Here is a 14,859-nt window from a genome sequence, read left to right as displayed (position 1 = left end):
TACAAGGAAAATAAACATGACAAGGGTGCTGAGAAAGGAAAGTGTGGATTCTTTATCTCCTCAAGTTGTGAATGAATTTTAGAAACACATATTTTACCAACCAGAATGGCTGAGCTGGTGGCTTGCAGACAGAACCCAGCTTTCTGCTTCTCCTGCTCTGGCTTCAAACACAAGACAACAGCCAGGCATGAAAAGAGAAAGTGCCAATAACATCTTCAGGACAGCCTGCAACACTAAACTATTTCTAATAAGCTTGCAAAACCCTGGGAATTTGCACAATTTGCCTCTGTGTCCATAGCACAAACCATGGACTGGGAAGTACAACGACTGGCATCCGGACTCCGATGTTGAAAAGGCTGAGCAATGGTCTGGAAGCTGCTGGAAATCCTCACCGAGGGTGTATTAAACCTGACTAACTTGTATTCCCCTGTTACACAAAGACCGGACTAAATCATCTCTCTTCTGGCTCTCAAATCTATTACACTAATAAGCAGGAGGCACACTGAGGAAGAAACACCAACTGATGGAGCAGTACTTACAGAAATACAGAGGCTTTGAAAATAACAAATTGCCAAATATGTGGTTTCTTTTAGAAAAGCAGGCAAGGAAGCCACCACGGTAACACTCCTGCAAAGCTGCCTAACTCCACTATCTTTCCCTGGCTATAACAGCCCCCCAAGGTAAGCAAACAAAACTCAAGCTTATTCTGGCTCTGTGTGAGGCTCAGACCCTCAGGAGAAATCTTACAGAGTGAGTCATCTCAGCTATGAGACCTCCTTCAGACATTCACAACTTATGAGTAACTCCAAACAGCATTTCACAATATTCACTGGCTACAAATCTGCCTTGCTAGAAGAAGTTGCTGAGGGATTAGGTGAAGATAGCTGCTCATGGCTTTTCCATCTGCAGGCAGCAGAGGTTTGATGGAGCAGAACAGGATTATGCTGCTAAGAAGTACTGTGTGAAATGAGGGCTGCGATGTGCTAAGAGAGCACTAATCCATGCTAGTGTTTGGAACAGCAACACTTCTCAAAATTTCTTCCTGCTCCTTTCTTTCATCTCCTCTCTGTGATTTTAAAATGTGCCTCACTGGCCTTGCCTACATAAGGGTAATTTCTGGATGTTGCTAATGCTGAAAGCTAATCCATGCAGCTACTTCAGTGCACCTACCAGCTAGGCCACTACTTGGGAATGGAATCAGAGTTATTATTATCTGCAGTTAATTAACCTGATATGAGCTCTTGTGAAATCCAAAGAAAGTCCAAGGAAGAATCATCTGGTCTAGAAGAGGGGCAGAACTCAGATAAGCAAAAGAAGATTTAGATGCTGAACTACACAGGTTTAGAGAGAAACATCAGGGGAGCAAACTCCCAAGAATTTTCCAGCCCAACTGGGAAAGATGAAATGGAGTGCACACGTCACTGTCCTACACACATTCCGCAAGGCAGTCACATAGGCTTTTGCATATTTTTTGGTTTACGTGTTCCCTTGTAGTCCCGTGGTCAAACAGACACCAAGGATGTCACAACCTGGCTTAAAAGATAATGGAGACAGCCTCTGTCTAACTCTTTGCGTCAGGAATGTTAACTGCTGCTGGCTGGGCATTTCAGCAACATAAGAACATTTCTTATCCCATGTGAGGACTCTGCAGTTTATCAACACACCCTCATTGGTACCTCCCCCAGCAGCAGCTATAACAAGCTTTTTGATAGCAGTATTGGGGAAATCACTACAGCTCCTCTTTGTACTGTGAGTCCTCATGTTTTGAGGGGGCCAAATCACTACAGATTTAGTCCCTTAGTATAGTAACTCATCCTTTGGCACAGATGGGATTGGAAGATGTTAAAACAGGCTGTAACTGCAGACCCTGCCAGGACGGCACGGCAGCCCACGCCTCGCAACTGCATTGCCGTGTACCGTCTCCCCTCAGACACACAAGGGACAGGGGAACCTTTAAGCATGTCCTGGAGCCAATTTTACAGCAAAGGCTGGGTTCTTATCAGGTGCATTTTGCCCATCTCTAGGAACATAACGGTGGGTTTTGCAGGGTGGACGAGGCCAAGCTCCCTAGGACAGGGAGAGACAAAGCCCGGGCAGAAAGGACGAGGCATCGAGGCCGCGCTGCCGGGTACCGGGACCCAGGGCGCTGCAGTCCAGCGACGAGGGGTAACGCTACACCCGGGATGAGACCAGCGGCGCGGCCGAGGAACAGAAACCAAATCGGCGGCGAGAGCGCGGAACAGCAGCCCGAGCAAGGGCAGCCCGAGCAAAGGCAGCCCGAGCAAGGGCAGCCCGAGCAAGGGCAGCCCGAGCAAGGGCAGCCCGAGCACCTGAGCAAAGGCAGCCCGAGCAAAGGCAGCCCGAGCAAGGACAGCCCGAGCAAGGGCAGCCCGAGCAAGGACAGCCCGAGCAAGGGCAGCCCGAGCAAAGGCAGCCCCAGCAGAGCAGCCCCGGGCTCCGTGCGGCGCCGGGCCCTGAGGCAGCGGCCGCCCCTCGGCCGGGGCCCCGCGCGGCCGCGGGAGGAGCGAGGGAGGGCGCGTCCGGCCCGGCCCGCCCCGCGCTACACCCCGCGCCGCCGCCGCCATTTTGTCCCAGTGTCCGTGTCTCCGGCGAGCCGCGGTCGCTCTCGCTCCGTTGCAGGACCCGAGGCGGTGCGCAGGGCGGCCCCGTCGATGGCCAGCTTTCCCCTGAGCCTCAACGAGAAGCTCATCGGTGAGGCGCGGGCGCGGCCGGGGCGGCGGGGCGGGCGCCGCCTGTGGCGGTGGCGGCGGGAGCCGGCGGCGGGGCGGGCGAGGGGCGGCGGGGCCGAGCGGCCGGCGGTGCCTTCGCCTCGGCCGGGGCCGCTTGGCTTTCACCGTACGCAGCGGCAGCAGCTCGCGATGGGGGAGGAAACGCCGCCGTCCTGGCTTTGGGAGTGGCGGTCGGTTGCACAGCCCGCTTTAAACTAACCAAACGCATTCTGCTGAGAGGATGCCTTCCCCGAACAGCCAAAATCCTGCTAAATAGCAGTTAGGTTCCTTTTGCAGCTACTGGCCCTTTCTTCCCCATGTAAAAGGTGGGTGCTGCGCGGCTGCTTCCGAGACCAGGCTGCGGCACTGCCTGCATGGCCACCAGGACGCTGTAACGCTGCGCTGTTGCTCCTTAGTGACTCAGTCTGTTCTGCAGCTGACTTGTCACACAGTGACATTTCCTCCACAATTACTCCAAGTATCACGAGATAAAAGCAAAATAATATACTGCCTGATTTCCTTGTCACTGTTAAATTGTGCTGTCTCTTTTTATTTCCAAAACGGGGTTTCCTCCTTGCTGTCTCCTCAGGACGCTCACGTGCAGTGGGAGAACTCTTAGCCCCAACTTCTCCTTTTGACAAGAAGTGTGGGCGTGAAAACTGGACTGTTGCGTTCGCTCCCGATGGATCCTACTTTGCTTGGTCACAAGGGCATCGCATAGTGAAGCTGGTCCCCTGGGCTCAGTGCCTTCATAACTTGTAAGACAAAACCCTCTGGCTTTTAACTCACCTGAAAAACATGGGAATTGCAAAACAGGAGATTGCTTTTAATAGGATAAAAGGCATGTACTGGCTTTGCAGGCTTTGGTGTCTTGGGGAAACAGAGGAAAAGGCAATTTAAAGACTTGGGCAGAACTGGACTTTTAGCATTTGCTATCAGAAAGCTGTTTGGTTTTGCCTTCTAGGAATTTACTTGAGCCTCTTTCTTTATAATTCTTGTCAGAATGCAAGGGAAGTTCCAAAAGACACATTCTGTTTTCACTTGCAGGTTGCATTCTAATGCATGTCAGTGAATTGCAGGGAACTTATTTAGCAGAACATTTTAGTAACTTTTGTAACTTGTTTCTCTGTAAATGCTGGAAAATGCTGTTTTTAACAGTTAATGTATTGCTGTCAGGATTCTATTGTGTAACAGGTTGACACTTGTAAGAAAAAGCTGCTTTTATTATTTGGAAAGTAAAAATGCATCATGATGGGCCTCCAAAGCATCAGCTGTGGCACCTCACAGATTTTATTGCATCTTAAAGACCTTTTTGTTGTATTTCTGTTTCTAGATACTTTCTGCTAATTTTTTGTGGGCTTTGTCTGTCTTGCAGCTCGTTGCATGGCACAAAGAATGTTGCCAATTCTATCAGTACCAGACTTCCAAGGCAGAACAGTGACAGTGGTCAGAAAAACAAGCCTTGTGAACACGTCATAGACTGTGGGGACATCGTCTGGAGCCTTGCTTTTGGGTCCTCGGTGCCTGAGAAGCAGAGCCGCTGTGTCAATATAGAATGGCACCGCTTCAAGTTTGGGCAAGACCAGCTTCTGCTGGCAACGGGCCTGAACAACGGGCGCATCAAGATATGGGATGTGTACACAGGTAGAGTATGTGAGAGGAACCCGGCACCTGATTGTCACTTCATGCAGCAGTAACATCATTAATACCCAGAATGAATCCCTTACAGAACATTAATTGGGAGCTGAACCTTGAATAGAAATGAAATAATCTTAAAAAGAAAAAAGCACAAACTCCTGCAACTAGAAACATTCAGACACTGTTAGAGGAAGGAGCAGGTTCAGGGCATGCTTTGAGGTGCCCAAGATGAAGCCTTGTCGCTGCAAAATGGTCAAGTATGTGGTCAACTTTGTGTATATTCGTTGTTCCCTCTAAAGTCTTCCACTGGGTTATAGTTCTGATAGACTTCCGAGCAAAGGAAACTTTCAGAACATTAGGTGGTTCTCTGTTCATGAGTGTGGGGAAGGATTATGTTGAAAAGAGCTTTTATTTTTTGTAAAAGTAAGTAATTATTGAAATAGGGGATTGAACCTGAAATCATGGGATCTCGGTGTAGCTGAGAGCAGCTGCTAGGGTGGAAGAGAGCTCAGCTGTATGAAAACTGAACTAATGACTGAGTAATTTTTTTCTGTTCAGAACTTAAATTTACGAGATGTCTGTGAAAAGACAAGTCTTTCCTTATTTCTGAGCCATATGGTTTTAGCATATGGATTTACTACCTTTTCAGAAAGTCACCTCTCAGTACGGAAGAGTCTGAAAGGATACACGTGCTTCTTACTGTAGGGAGCATTCCTACAGAGAAAACGTGGTTTACGTGCTGTAATTGTCTTTGTAGTCATAAAGCATTTGATCTCAATAAAAGCACAGCCCTTCCTTTTAAACTGTGGTGTTTTCATGTAACAGGAAAACTCCTCCTTAACCTGATGGACCACACAGAAGTTGTTAGAGATTTAACCTTTGCCCCAGATGGCAGCCTGATTTTAGTGTCTGCATCCAGAGACAAGACACTGAGAGTCTGGGACCTGAAAGATGATGGTATGTATTTTACATTTATCTGCTGTAACACGGAGAAGAAATAGCCACATACTCTCCTCTTTTATTGCTATAAACTCAGGTCAGCATTTCTTAAAACATCAACTTTGTTCTATTAGTGACTCACTTGGTATGCTCTCTTGATATTGCCTCTATGTACCCTAAAGGCTGAGCTGGTGCTGGGGGAACGTAAGAGTTCATGAAGGGATCTTTTGAATGGGGACATAGAATTTAGAGGGCAAATGACAGAATTGTTGTCTCAGTGTACAATGACTCTGCAAGGTACTTGTAAAAATAGTGTAAACTGTTATAAAGAAGTCATTTGGAAAAGCTTTTCAGTGGGACTTTGTAATATTGACTCAATTCTTACAGGAATGTCTTTCTTTTTAGGAAATATGATGAAAGTGTTGAGAGGACATCAGAACTGGGTATATGGTTGTGCATTCTCTCCAGACTCTTCTGTTCTCTGTTCTGTTGGAGCTAGTAAAGCAGTATGTGTCAGAGTTTCTTGTTCATTAGATCTACTGAATTACGTGCATAATCATCTTAAAATCTAAGTAACATTCAGCTTGTGCTCGGTGTCATGAACTTCTAATGTTTTATGATGGTAAAAGAGTGCATGAAACTGAACTAGCAAATAGTGCATTGAGACACTGATTCATGAATGGAACTTGCACTGCTTTTAGTTGAAGAAACTGTAAGCATTCTCTGAGAGATGGTTTTACAGATCTGCACGTGCTCATAGTGCAAAACCAGATGACCAAAGTTTCCAATTTAAAAGACACTTAGATTAATGCATAAAACTATTTTGTTGGTTTTGTTGTTGATTTTATCCTTTCTATTTCCTGCTGAATGAGAAGGACTTTGCAAAGTCTGAGCCAGTCGTACCTCCTGCTGAACAAAAATGTTTCTAACCTGTTTCCCAGTACAAGTAGCCCTCATATGTAAAAGATACAGAACAAAGAACAATGTACTGGTTTTGTTTTCATCTGTATTCTAATGCTCTGCTAGAGAACTGAAAGCAGTGCAGGTGAAGCACATATGCCATAAGCTGCTTTTCTTGGCACTGAAGAATTAGGATAAAACAGAAAGAGGAATTCTGTCGAGTTACAGGAGCTTGGCAGGTAGTTTAATGGCACCTAGTGATACTGAGTCAGAAGCACAGTTCAGTCATTGGATATCACTTTATATGGATGACTGTTCAAATGCATTTTATACTTCAGTGCAGATTTGGTAGAGAATAGTTGAGGTCTGGGTTTTGTTTTTTCTTAAACTAGAGCAGATATGGATGTATACTTTGATATCTTTAGGCTGTGTGTTTTCCATAAGCTTCTTGCTTTCCCTGTCACAGGTGGTGGCAGCAATATTGGTGTGATTGAGGTTAAGCTGGCACCACTCACACAGGAGCACAATGGTGTTAGCTGGGCAGAAAGAGTGGCATCTCTGGCTACCAGGCTGGGGGCGAACTTTACCGTAGGACGAAGTAACCTTGCATTCGACTGCAAGGAGTCCTGTACGTACGCAGGTGCTGGTTGATGTCCACTTTCTGCTTTCTTTCTTTCTGGTTTTTTTTAATAATTCTCACAGCAGTGAAGCACACTGACCCTACAACTTAAATCTCCAGTTGTATGGAATGCTAGGGTCTCCTGGGAGAAATTGGGTAACACGTTTGTAACTGAGTGTAAAATGGTTCAGTTTTAGGAGCTATGTGAGGCACTAAGGCTGTGTTTGCTTTGGTCAAACACAGACATTTATCCAAGGTGTCAGTATTTCATCTGTGCAGTCAAACTGAGTCAGGGAAAAAAAAAATCAGGGACCTCAATGAGCCCTTTTAGGGACATTACATCTTATTCTAAAGATTCCTACTTTCTGTAAAATTATGCTGCAGTACATAGATTGTTCTTACTAAGTAATTCTGCACAGACTTTATTTTGATGCTATATCATGTCCAAATGCATGTAAAATCCCAGAATACTATCTTCTTTTGTCAGTTTTTATTTTACAGTATGTAATTAGCTGGGTAAATTGTAATATTATTGTCATTTTTGTAATTGTTAACTTGATTTAAAATGCATAGATTCTTTCTAATAATGTGGTTAGAGTTCCCTGTTGTTTTGCCAAAGACGTAACTTTTGGCTGTGAAAATTCTTTTTGCTTGCAGTATCTGTTTCTCTTCCTAGGATGACGTTGGTGATCCAAGCCAATTGTAAACAAGTGATCTTAAACTCAAAGGGATGCCACTGGAGTAACAATATGTTAACCTTACATTTTCTGTCTGTATATTTCTTAAAATTTGGGTAGTTACTGAACAGAGGGGACTGTAGAGTTTAACCCTATTTATTTCTGCATATTTTAATAAAATAGTTTGTAATACATGAATTTCAGTAAGCTACATGGTTAAATCGTGTTGCCTTTATCTTATATTTTGGCTTATTTTGTTAATAACATTTAACAAACTTCAGTTAGAACTTGCATGTCTGCTTTAATTATTATTTTTAAAACTTGATTTTAATCTGAGTATGACACTGAGCATATTTCGTAATTGTAGTAATTCATAATGCTTGATTTTAATATAATCCTAAATAAGACTAGCAGCTATTCTTTAAAGAAAAAGTAAATGCTTCGTTGCATCTCTGAGCAGAGCTATAACATTAGCTTATGTAATTGCAGGTTTTTCTCTGGGATATGGATAAATACTCCATGATACGGAAACTTGAAGGGCATCACAATGATGTTGTAGCTTGTGAGTTTTCTCCTGATGGAGCTCTACTGGCTACTGCATCTTATGATACTCGAGTCTATGTCTGGGACCCACATGTTGGAGTTATTCTCATGGAATTTGGGTAAGCAGTCAAATCTGGAAACCTCATAGAGTGAAAATTAATGGGTGTGTGTATTCAACTAACACTTAGTCTTGGCAAAAATCTTAGCAGTGGCTGATGGAAATCCTGAAGTGGCACGGCAAGGGAGAGTATCTTTCTGAGAAAGTACACACTACAATAGGAGTGCTTTAAATTCTAATTGAAGCATCTTCAACAAAACTCAAGTGTTCAGTACTACAAAAGATACAGTGGTGCAATCTCCACTCCTGATTTCATAGTGGAATGTTCATTTTTTCTTCCCCAGCTTTGCTAGTCATGGCTGAAGGAAACGTTTCTGTACTTATTAAACATGCTGTGAGCTGAGTGTCTCTCTCCCTCTCTCCAGGCATCTGTTTCCCCCTCCTACTCCAATATTTGCTGGAGGTGCGAATGACCGATGGGTCAGATCAGTATCTTTTAGTCACGATGGACTACATATTGCAAGCCTTGCTGATGATAAGTAAGTATGAGGAAAGGCTTGTTAAACTCTAGTGCTTCCCCTATGACATAAACTTCTAAATACTAAGCTTTTTTTTATCAGAAAGGACTTCTAGTGATCTGGGTGGAAGAGTGGTCTGCTGGATGTTAATGCTCGCTCTGACTGCAGAAATAGTTAAGTACAGAATAGGTGATGTGAATAACTGCAGTGTGTAGCACTTGAAACCAGAACAAAAGGGGGTTGCTAAAAGTGAAAAATCCAAATGGAGTTAATAATGCAGGTAAGGCTTTTGTAGAGTACTAGATTCCAAAGCAAAAAGAGAAGTGTTTTGTGGCACCTTCAACTTCGGCTAACATTGAAAATATTTTGGAGAGCTGTATTTTAAGACTATGAAGAGTGCTTTCTCAAGGTGACAGCAAGGGATTTAAACTAGCTACAGGAAGGTGTAGGGTTTTTTTCAAATGAAGACAAGGATTGTTGGGATTTCCTGGTCTATAACACTTGAAAAAAAGATTGTCTAAACCTATACTTTTTTGCTGTTGAAGGCAATCTATCTTTTCTTTTAATTGGCAGAGTTAAAATGGATTAAGTAGTACAGATCAAGATACACATCCAAAATGAAGAAGGCCTAGCATTTCAGGTCTAATCTGAAACACCTTGAATGTATATTACAATGTTTATAAAAATTCCCTGAGCTCTGCTTCAGACTAGTTTCTTGTGCAATGTCAGAGAAAATCTCAGGCAGAATTAAATGTCTATTCTGATAACTTGCTGCCTTGTTCTTCTCATTTTCAGAATGGTAAGATTCTGGAGAATTGATGAAGAATACCCTGTACAAGTTGCACCTCTGAACAATGGGCTCTGCTGTACTTTTTCTACTGATGGCAGTGTTCTAGCTGCAGGGCAAGTATATACTTCTTTTTCTTCCTAAAATATTAATGTAACACAAAAAGTTTATTGGCTGAGCGTTCTAAAAATCTTCAGTTGTGATTTGAAGCTTGATGCTTCTAACTTACTTCTAGCACTATTTGTTTAAACGTGCCTGGAATAGCAGCAAAATCAAGCAACTGATAAACTAATTTCTTATCTTTGAGAATAAATAAAGGACAGACCTACAAACATGTGGGTTGGGAAAAGACCATTAGATAATAAATCTTACTGTCAGGTGATATATCTCTGTTACTCTGTCTCAGGTGCTGTACTCAGTAGCTGTTGGCTCAGGCCTGTCACATAGATCAGCAAGTTGCTTGTTGTGCTTCTGCTGCTTGGAAAAAGAAGGCTGGCATCTATTGTAATTGAATCTGAACAGCCAGAACTAAGCCACAGGAAGTCTACCACACATTGCCCCTGACTAACAATGTATGTGAGAATTTGTGGGTTAATTCTGGTGGGGTTGTTTGTTTGTTTGTTTGTGCAGAACACAGGATGGCAGCGTGTACTTCTGGGCAACTCCAAGACAAGTTTCCAGTCTCCAACATCTGTGTCGCATGGCAATTCGAAGAGTGATGCCCACCAGCCAAGTCAGGAACTTGCCTATCCCACCTAAAGTGGTAGAGTTCCTTTGTTACCAGATCTGAATTTATCATTAAAGAAACCAAAACCAACTCAACCTGGCAGGTGGCCCAGCTGCTGAAACTGGCTAAACACTTTAAACGAGTCCTCAAACTTTACAGCCTTTAAGCTTAAAATTCTACAGGTTTTCAAGAGCTATTTAAAGTGAGACCCTAAATGTTGTTTTGTTAACAGGCCTGACAGGTAATTTAAAAATATTTATAGAAAACACAGTAGAAGTATTCCTGGTGTTCTCAGATTTCTAAAATGTAACTGTGAAAACATGTACATACATAGACACAAGCTGCTACATGTTACCAATGTACCTTTACAGTTTGCTTTTTTGATTATTTTGATGTGTATCATGTATATGTTGCTTTGGTAGAGCCATCAGAAGTCTGTGCTGTAAAGTGGAAGGAGAGCTTATTCTGAGACACTGAGTTAGAAACAATATTGACTTAAGGAAGCTTAACTGCTCTATATGTATGTACAGTGGTTGGGGTTCAGGAAACTGATCCACTGATAAGAATTCATACTAGTTTCTTTCCTGAAGAGGTACAGCTTGGCTTTTTAGAGCAATCTATGGTGAAGGGAAGTAGGGAAAGGTAAGGGTTGGACTATATCTAATGTAAACCCAGAAAGGTTGCCTCCATGTCACCTAAAGAAGGCCTTAAGTTCCATGGCAGCAAACCAGGTAAAATTTCAGTATTAGGCAGTGTTAAAGAAGTATTTCCTTACAGTTCTAAACATGTAACTACTGTATTATTGCCTGATACTTTGTCTGTAATGAGACAAATTTACAGACTCAGTGTATTATTCTTTAACCCTGTAATATCTCTTTGGGGGTGATTATTGGTTAATGGCCAAAGATAAGCAAAATACTTGGTTTTGCCTTCTGTTATTTATCTGTACCTGCAGATATAAAGAATGTATGCATTGCATAAAATGCCTGATTATATATATTTTTGTTGAATTTTTTTATTAAAAGCTTGTATAAAAGTTTCTGGATATCACAGCTCATGACTGATTTATCAAAACTGTCTACCCGCAGCAGTTCCAGGGGATGTGCTGCCGCAGGACTGTGTCTAGAAAGGAGATTCCACCCCACCCCATCTGATCAATGCATTTTTTTATGTTTTGCTTGGATGATGCTAAATTCCTTCCTGATTTTCACCAGCTTAGCTACTATACAAAATAAGTATAGTGAGATAAATTCATTCATTCTCAGACATGCTATTAGCATCAGAGTGCCTTGGAAGGCATTTTTCTCCTTCAATAAGCTGGTCCCACTGGCAGGTGTATTTTTTGGTTATATCATTTTCTTGGGGGAAGTGTGAAAAGCCTATGAGAAGGCAGAACTCTTGGTGAGCAGAGCCCCACAGGCCTTAGGCTGAGAAAACTATAAATCTCCCTGTTCCTCTGTGTCTTGCTACACCACTGGCAACTGGCAACACTTGCCAGTGAAAGAGAAGTAACAAGGTATTTCAGTCTGTTTTCCATGTAACTAAATTTGTTTGCACACACACACAAAGGAGGAGAGACAACCACAACAGCAAGCAAGCAATCTTCAGCTGTAGAAAGCTCAGCCCAGATGCCCAGGCCTATTTTCCAGGAAGTTTTCCCTGGACACTGTTTCCAACCACTGTAAACAAATCTTTCCACATCTTGTACATTCTGCAGAAAAAGTGTTTTTGGCATGCCAACAGGTCTCTACCTTGAACACACCCTTAATCTCCTGAAAGCATAAGGGCAGAAATAGCTGCTCTGATGGATATGATTCAACTTACAGCATCACTCTGGCTGCATTTATACTCCTCAGATCAGAAGTTCAGGACAGATAGGGTTAACTGGGGAAACAGCCATGCAATTCAACAGAAGCTTTGAGTTCTTTTTTATTTTGTCAATAACTGTCAGTTTAAGAGACAGATGGCTAAATAATAATTGAGCAATTAGATGAGAAGCACATCTTTTCACAGTAACTTATAAAAGAACATTGTATGTGTATGGTGTCATTTACTGCTCTGTTAGATTATGCTTTTTTCCGCTTTTCTCTGGGCTTTTTGTTAAGAATTCAGTTATGTTAGGCCACAGAAATCCCATCGTGATATGTACACACGGCAAACAAAAACGCTCATCATGTCAGTGACCTGGGGATACATGTTCTCTTCCTAATTAAACCGTTATAATTAAATCAGTAAGATTTACTGATGCTACTTCCTTCTCTGTTACCTCCTGCTCCAGAAGACAAGCACCTCTTTGGGAAGATTATCTTAATCTGCTTTCAAATGACACAACATCACTTGCAAAAAGCGTCTTGTAGCAATATAAATACCAGCACAGAAAAAATCAATTACAATTGCATAGGAAAAAAATACCTCTCTATGCTATCAGCAGTGTAAATTCCCATCTTACTTTGCACGTGCACAGGAGCCATCAGGGTATGTTATAGCGGTACTATTAATTATTGACTAGCTCCTTGTGGTCACAGCAGAAGAAACATGTCCAGAGGCAAGATTTAAAAGAGAAATATTGCTTCACCTTAATTGCATCAGGGGAAAGAAAAAATAAAAATGAAAAAAAATTCCAAGGTCCACTGCAGATAACGGGCGTGAGAAGACTTAGCTTGGCAAGAACTTTGATCCTGATGTGGCATGTCACAAGACTGAGATATCTGTTTGCTGCTGTCCTAATCCAGAGAGCTGTTCTGGTTTTTGTTAGGCCATTGGCTTTTCTGACATAAGCATCCCTCCAGGAGCGGAGGCAGCTGAGCAACTACACCATGCCTACAGACCTCAGCAACATAGCCACAAAACAGGAAGACACCCTAGAAGGGCTACAGGCCACCTGGCATCTAGGGAGGCTTCTAATATCCTAAGTGATTTTCTTGACACGGAGCCCAAAGGCACTGTTCAATCAGCCCTATTGAAGTGAAGCAGCTCAGGAGAACAAACAAGAATTAGGTGGGTTGGACATTTTTTTATGTTTATAAACCAGCACTAAATCTGACCTGCAATTTGCTAATGATATTTGTCTGATCCCAGTGCTATCATAGGTGAGTTTGATCTACTGCCTATAAACTCTCTCCTGACTGTATGCCAACACAACATCATGAATAAAAGAGCACATCATGACTTTAATCTGATCTACGAATGACCAAATCCTAATAAGTCACATTCACAGCAGAGAAAAGACTTGTGATAAAGAAAAGGAAGTTTGGTACATTGATTATGACTGATGAGGAGCTGAGTGCTTCCATCCACGTGTAATTCAAACATGGTGATGCCCAGCTCACCACTAAGGTTTGTTTCCTAAGCCTGGGAAAACTTGGTACTCATGCTGTAACTGGCACAATAATCTTGTTTCTGGAGAGGCAGCATCTGTGTGTGCATTTCCTGTGGTGTCCCAGGAGAAGGCTTCATGAGACCGCTTGGCTTCACAAGGTTTGTTTAATGTGTCCACTGCCTCATGAGACACTAGAAAAGCTGGAAGTGGAGTGACCTGCTTACAGGTTTGCATTTGATGAAGAGCTGCCAGGATGGCGTTCAGCCAAGGTAAGTGTTGTAAGTGTCTTCTGATGTGACCCGCTTTTGATAAAGGCCTGAGTCACTAAACAACAGAAAACGACCTGCCCTAGCTTAAAACTCATTGGGGCTGTGGAATACACAGTGCACATCTTTGTACTTGGCAAGGAAGAGTCTCTTTGCAGCTAATCTGCATAATCAGACCTGGAGGGCTTGGTTTACACAGAACTGCTACAGTCTGCACAGCAGTAGGCAGGCCAGATCATCGACGCTTTTGGCGACAGATCCAAAAGAAATTAATTCAAGATGCCCATCTGTGTGGATGTACAATTTCTTCAACTACCCTGTTCCTATGGAGTTCTTTGCCCAAGAAAGCTAAGCCAGACCTCAGACTTTCCTAACAGAGATCCTTATATATCAGCTGGAATGTGATGCGTGTAGAATGGCTTCCTCCTTCTAGTCTCAGTTCTGTTTAGCAATTCATAAGAAAACTGATGTTGAGAGGCTTTTTATTCCATTTTTTTCTTTACTCTCTAATAGTTCTTGGCTTCAACAGCAGATGTTATTAACTGCTTATTTTCAGAAATGAACTGGTATTTGATCCAATTATCTCAAATCATACATTAATCAAAATATAAGTCAGTAGTATACAGGGGGAAATGTACAGAATAACAGCATTCAGAATGCTTATGGAAATCTGTAAATGTTTGGATTTTCTTAAGCTGTGCAAACAGTAGCATCCAAACCTTTTAATAAACAAGTCTTTCCAGTCCAAAGGACTCCTAAGTTAAACAGACAAGAGACCAAGCTGTGAACAGAAAACATAATCCCTCACTTACAGGTAAATAAATGAGGCACAGAAAGCCTCGAAGGAAAACTGTGGCCAACCTCAGAATTTGCTTTTCCTCCCTAATGTGGTAAGACAGTACCTTTGGCACACGTCTGTCCTGCATCTGAGGACAAATATCACATATAAGCACATTAAACTCAGTGTACAGGGACTGCTCCAGAGATTTGACTTCATTTATCACAAATGTAGCTTTGCTGCTGCCTTGATTTTCTCTGCTCTTTCAGAACATGACCTTTGTGATTTCAAACCACGCTCTTAAAAGCTCAATTTCCAGAACAGAAATATCTGAACTGCATCTCACCTCAAACCAAGAGCA

At 42.6% G+C, this 14,859-nt stretch overlaps 1 protein-coding gene across 2 annotated transcripts; it reads left to right on the top strand.

Annotated features, from left to right (window-relative positions):
- The first annotated feature begins 2,575 nt into the window (after positions 1–2,575).
- WSB1 (WD repeat and SOCS box containing 1) lies at positions 2,576–11,180 on the top strand. 2 transcript variants are annotated; one of them, XM_062012350.1, is made up of 9 exons: positions 2,576–2,712; positions 3,319–3,487; positions 4,105–4,373; positions 5,193–5,324; positions 5,712–5,812; positions 7,992–8,164; positions 8,529–8,642; positions 9,417–9,524; positions 9,815–10,010. In XM_062012350.1, the coding sequence occupies exons 1-9, from the start codon at positions 2,673–2,675 to the stop codon at positions 9,828–9,830; spliced, it is 1,122 nt and encodes a 373-aa protein (XP_061868334.1). In that variant the 5' UTR covers positions 2,576–2,672; the 3' UTR covers positions 9,831–10,010. The 2 variants fall into 2 exon arrangements, with proteins under 2 accessions (XP_061868334.1, XP_061868332.1); XM_062012348.1 differs by lacking the exon at positions 9,815–10,010 and adding an exon at positions 10,039–11,180 and having other exon boundaries at positions 2,577–2,712.
- Positions 11,181–14,859: the final 3,679 nt, after the last annotated feature.

The sequence above is a fragment of the Colius striatus genome, chromosome 20, assembly GCF_028858725.1.
Source record: "Colius striatus isolate bColStr4 chromosome 20, bColStr4.1.hap1, whole genome shotgun sequence".
Lineage (NCBI taxonomy): Eukaryota > Metazoa > Chordata > Aves > Coliiformes > Coliidae > Colius > Colius striatus.
Note: the sequence above shows the minus strand (reverse complement) of the source record. Positions and strands in the feature narration are given on the sequence as shown.

Coding starts and splice junctions, on each gene's coding strand:
- WSB1 (XM_062012348.1), top strand. CDS start 2,673: ATGGCCAGCTTTCCCCTGAGCCTCAACGAGAAGCTCATCG. Junction 5,813..7,991: donor CTGTTGGAGCTAGTAAAGCA/GTATGTGTCAGA, acceptor ATGTAATTGCAG/GTTTTTCTCTGGGATATGGA. Junction 8,643..9,416: donor GCAAGCCTTGCTGATGATAA/GTAAGTATGAGG, acceptor TCTCATTTTCAG/AATGGTAAGATTCTGGAGAA.